Source organism: Pogoniulus pusillus, chromosome 41 (genome assembly GCF_015220805.1).
Source record: "Pogoniulus pusillus isolate bPogPus1 chromosome 41, bPogPus1.pri, whole genome shotgun sequence".
Classification (NCBI taxonomy): domain Eukaryota; kingdom Metazoa; phylum Chordata; class Aves; order Piciformes; family Lybiidae; genus Pogoniulus; species Pogoniulus pusillus.
This window is the reverse complement of record NC_087304.1, coordinates 187942-193075: the sequence shown is the minus strand read 5'-3', so window position 1 is coordinate 193075 and position 5134 is coordinate 187942. Positions and strand designations below refer to the sequence as shown.

The 5134-nt window shown below is 59.8% G+C and overlaps 1 protein-coding gene across 1 annotated transcript; it reads left to right on the top strand.

Moving 5' to 3' along the window:
• The first annotated feature begins 1987 nt into the window (after positions 1-1987).
• Positions 1988-5015, top strand: LOC135192028 (uncharacterized). The gene is made up of 3 exons (XM_064174829.1): positions 1988-2042; positions 2242-2555; positions 3618-5015. The coding sequence occupies exons 1-3, from the start codon at positions 1988-1990 to the stop codon at positions 4737-4739; spliced, it is 1491 nt and encodes a 496-aa protein (XP_064030899.1). The 3' UTR covers positions 4740-5015.
• The last annotated feature ends 119 nt before the right edge of the window (positions 5016-5134 follow it).

Below are 5134 nucleotides of genomic sequence, written 5' to 3'. Positions count from 1 at the left end.
GCTGCCCCCGCGCGCGGGCCGACGGGAGCGCGCGCCGCCCCCGTTCGAATCCACACAGGAAGCGGCGCAAGCGGCGCCATGGCAACGGCCGCGAGGCCTGGCGGCACCGCGGAGCGCACCGGGGCCGCGGCGGGCTGCGCTGTCTGAGCCGGCCGCAGTGCCCTCCCCGCTGCCGAGGCGCCAAGCGGGGGTGCGACTGTGGCAGCTGCCGTCCCTGGAGCTCTGCGGCACAAGTGGCTGCAATAGCCCCGGCTCGGCGGTAGGCTGTGAGGGCTCCGAGGTATCCCCAGAGGCAGGCAGGGGTCAGCGGGAGCACAGCGAGGCACAGGGTCGCGGTGCCCAGCTGCCTCTCGCCGCAGTGGCAGGTGTGAAGCCTCACAACCGCTTCCAGCTCAGCTGCTCCGGTGGAGCCGGCACCTGCGCTTGGCTGACGCCGAGGCTTGGAGAGGGGAGTGAGCGGAGTGCCCTGAGGAGCCGCTGCCAGCTCTGGGCTGATGCTGGCTGAGAGAACTCACTGCCCAGAGCCATTCCCAGCACCAGCTCCTGCTCAAGAGCCAGCCCAAGCTGTGAAACTTCCTGCTGTGCACACCCCTTCTGCCAAGCTATCTTTGCTGGGGCTCGGCGCATGTCAGTCAGGGCAGAGGATTCCAAGCCCACAGTGTCGACCTGTAATGCTCCCACGTTTCCATAACCCAGCACCCATATCCCACTGGCAGCCTGCCCTGCATCAGTAACCAGCTGCTCTGCAGTGATGTAACAAGCTGCTGACAGGCGGTTCCCCTGTTACCAATGCAGCTTGGGCTCCCCTGATTGTCATTTTGAAACTCCCTTTTATGTTATTTACAGCCACAAGAAGCAGCAGCTAATAACTGGCAACCTCTCTACAGCTCCCTGAAGGAGGCTGGAGCAAGGAGGGGGCAGCCTCTTAGTGGCAAGTGACAGGATCAGAGGAAATGGTTCCAAGCTGCACCAGGGGAGGTTCATGCTAGATCTCAGAAAATATTTCTTCACTGAAAGGGTTCTCAACATTAGCACAGGCTGCCCAGGGTGGTGCTGGAGTTGCCACCCCTGCAGGTGTTTAAGCAGCCCTGTGGAGCTGGTGCTTGGGGACATGGTTTAGTGTTGACCCTTAAGTGCTGGGTCAAAGGTTGGACTGGATCATCATGGAGGTCTCTTCCAACTGGTTGTTTTCTGTGATTCTGTGAGAAGGATCTGAATCATTCCTTTTAAACCCCTTGGAGGCAGGATGTGAGGTACCCCAGCATCCTCCTTAGAGGGACACCTCCACTCCTCATTGTCACACAGGATTCTAGGATGTAGAATACCATAGAATCACAGAATGTCCTTGGTTGGAAGGAACCTTTAAAGTTCATCCAGTCCAGCTCCCCTGCAGTCAACAGGGACATCTTCAGGTTTCTGAAGGCCCCAACCAACCTGGCCTGGAATGGTTTCAGGGATGGAGCACCTCCCACCTCTCTGGGGAATCTGGGGCAGGGTCTCACCACTCTTATAATTTAAAATTTCCTTATATCTAATCTAATCTAATTCTCCCTCCTTCAGTTCAAAGCCATCATTCCTTGTTTTGTCTCAACAGGTCCTGCTCAAAAGTCTGTCCGCAGCTTTCTGTTCAACTCTTTAAGCACTGAAAATCCACCAGAAGGTCCCCCTGGAGCCTTCTCCTCTTGGCTGAGCAACTCCAACTGCCTCAGTCTGGCCTCACAGCAGAGGGCTTCCAGCCCTGCCAGCACTGCTGTGTCCTCCTCTGGCCCCACTCCAACAGTGATGAGGACTCCAGAGCTGGCCCCAGCACTGCAGCTGGAGTCTCAGCATAGGGAAGCAGAAGGGCAGAACCTCCTCCCTCCACCTGCTGCCCACACTGCTGGGGGGGCTGTAGATGCCCACCGATAGCTCATGTCCACCTTTTCACCCACCAGTACCCTCAAGTTCTCCACAGGGCTGCTCGCCACCCCTTCATGCCCCGGATCGGATGGGTACTGAGGACAGTGCCAATCTGTATGCAGGACCTGGCACTCGGCCTGGCCGTGAGCCTCCTGAGGCTTGCCCTGGCCCCACTCTGCGGCGTGCCCAGGTCTCTCCATCCTCCACCATGGCACATCCTGAAAAACCAACAGGCTTGGGCACTGGCACCGCCCGCTTGTTGTGGGCTTTTTGTTGCGTCTTTCTGGTGCGATCCTTTCCCCAGAGCTGCGCCCGGGAGCCTTCCTGTCCCGCACCTGTAAGTCGTTGGTGCGTCCCTGGCCGCACCGCCCGAGGGGCCGCCGGACCACCGGACCGCGCCGCGGGGGAAGCAGCACTCAGCCCCGCCTCGTCCCGCCCCCGGTGCCGCCGTGACCCCGCGGCTGATCGCTTCCAGGGCGGCCCCGGCTCACGGTTTGAACATGCGGGAGCGGCTGCTGGTGCTGCTGTGCGCGCTGGCGCGGCGGCGGGGGGCAGCGCAGCCTGCGGCCATGGCCGGGGCCGGGGCCTGGAACGGGCCGCAGCGGCGCGCCTGGCTCCGGCACTACTACAGCCAGCGGCAGAAGCGGCTCATGACGGTGACCGGGGCGGGGCGCAGGGACGCGGCGCGGGGGGCGGGAAGGACGCGGGTCCGTGGAGATGCGATACGCCGGGACCAGCAGGACGTGGGACGCGGGAAGAGCAGAGGTCACGGCCACACAAAGCACAGGGCATCTGTGGGACACGAAACAGGGAAATGAAAGAGGGGGCACACGGGGGCGTGGAAAATGGGGGCCGGGGGAGATGTGCAGCAGGCAAAAGGACAGGGAGGGGAAGGATGAGGGCACAGAGATCACGAGAGGGACACAGGTCCCAGGGACACAAAGGGTGGCGGACAAGGGCATGTATCGAAACACAGGGTCGGGAAGGATGTGAGTCACAAAGGACGCAGGGAGACATAAGCGACAGAGGACAGGGAATGTGGGAGATATGCGGGACGTGAAGACAGGGCCACAAAGGACAGGGGACTCGCAGGACATGGAATGTGAACTCGGCCACAAAGGACAGAGGATGCAGAGGACATGGGAACACGAAGGAAAGTGGTATCAAAGGTGGGGGACACCTGGGGCCTGGGGACATGTGGCAGCTAGCACAAGATGGGGGTAAACACAGGGAACCCATTTCTCCAGAGCTGCTGAGAAAGGTTTCAGCTTTAAAATGTTCTGTGAACTTCAGTAGTAGAAAGACAATTCCTGTGGAGGGGCTGGGGGTGTGGGTGCTTGCTCCCCGGCCGAGGCACGGCTGAGCTCCTAGCGGATTCAGCTGCAGGACAGCAAGGCAGCTCGCTAAAAACAAAATCACAGAGACTGCGGCCACCCAGAAGGGGACTTTGGCAGAAGGCTTGTCATCTGCAGCATGTGAGCATCTCGTCCAGGGTCACAGCTCTTGCCTTCAGGGTTTGCAGTGGAGTTTCACAGGTGCAGGGGTATTTGACCCAGTGGTTGGTGCCAGCTGGGACCAGTGTCTGGGCAACCTCTCTGTCCTGAGCAGGTCACTTGAGCTGGATGGTCTTCAGAGATGGGGGTAGTCCCAGCAAAGTACAGGGTGTGGACTGGGCAGACACTGCCTCACACCCCATTTATCTCTCCACCATACCACAGCTTCTGATCGCTCGTCGGAGGAGAACCAGCTGCTACTTCTACCCCCGTGCCTGGCCTAGCATCAGGAGCACAGACTGGTGGGAGCAGGTGGTCCTGAAGGAATTTGGGCCCCAGGAGTGGCTGGAGAAGTTTCGGATGTCCAAGGAGACATTCTTCTATGTCTGCAACCAGCTGCGGCCTGGGCTGACTCCACACAGTTCCCACTTCCACCCCCCGGCCCTGCCCCTGGAGAAGAGGGTGGCTGTGGCCCTGTGGCACTTGGCCACCAACGTGGAGTACCAGACACTCAGCCCGCTCTTTGGCATAGGGCCCTCCACGGTGCAGATGTGTGTCCGGGAGGTGAGTTACGCCATCGTCTTGCTGCTGAAACCCCTGTACCTCCGGCTGCCCACTGAGAAGGAGCTGGAGAACATGGTGCGCATCTTCTGCACCCGCTGGGGCTTCCCGCACTGCATTGGTGCCCTGGACAGCCTTCACATTCCCATCCACCCCCCCCTGCACCTCAGTGCTGACTACTGCAATGGGCAGGGCTGGCACTCCATCTTGACACAGGCTACCGTGGATGGGCTGGGACAGTTCTGGGATGTCTCCACTGCCTTCCCTGGCAGCATGGAGAACAGTGCAGTCCTGGAGAGCTCCAGCCTGTGGGTGCTGGCCAAGGAGGGGCGGCTCTGCCCCAACCCTCCCAAGCACTTCATGGGGAAAGCACAGAAGTATGTACTGCTAGGTGATGCCACCTACCCTTTGCAAGACTGGATCCTCAAGCCCTACCAAGAGGATGAGACCCTCACCCAGCGGCAGCTGCAGTTCAACTACCGCCTGAAGCGGGCACACAGCGTGATCGAGAATGCCTTCCTGCGCCTAAAGGCACGCTGGCAGATCCTCCTGAAGTGTGATGACTACAGCTTGGAGCTGCTGCCCACCCTTGTCCTTGCCTGCTGCATCCTGCACAACATCTGCGAAGCCCACGACAACCCCTTCAATGAGGAGTGGCTGGAGGGCACTGAGCCAACTGAGCTGCCCAAGCCCTGCCAGCCCGCGCCTGCTGCCATGGAGGACAGCCAGGCTGAGCAGGTGCGTGAGCTGATGTGCCAGTACTTCGAGAGCTGTGGGGAGGGCTGATGAGTCTGGAGGGAGAAGCATCTCTGCACATCCTTGTTCACAGGCTTCCCATGGACTCTGGCAAATGTTGTCCCATCAGAGGACTGCACCCTCTCTTTATTGCTGAAGGCTACCAGCTGCACTGCACCAGCTCTTTCTGGGGTGGGGAGGGGGGTGGCTGCATCACACCTACGCTGGTTTTCCCATGGTGGGTTTAGGCAGTGGAACGATCTTTTCCAGGATTTGAGCAGTCTAGTGGTGTGTTGTGTGCATGAGTAAAGTGGGGATTGGGGCTGAGCAAGGGCTGCCTGGGTTTTCCTTTCCTAGAAGCATATCTCTGTCCTGAGGCCACTCTGTTGGGCCTTTGAAAGCATGAAACTTGCTGTGTAAACACACTTGAGAGGGGAAGGCGACGA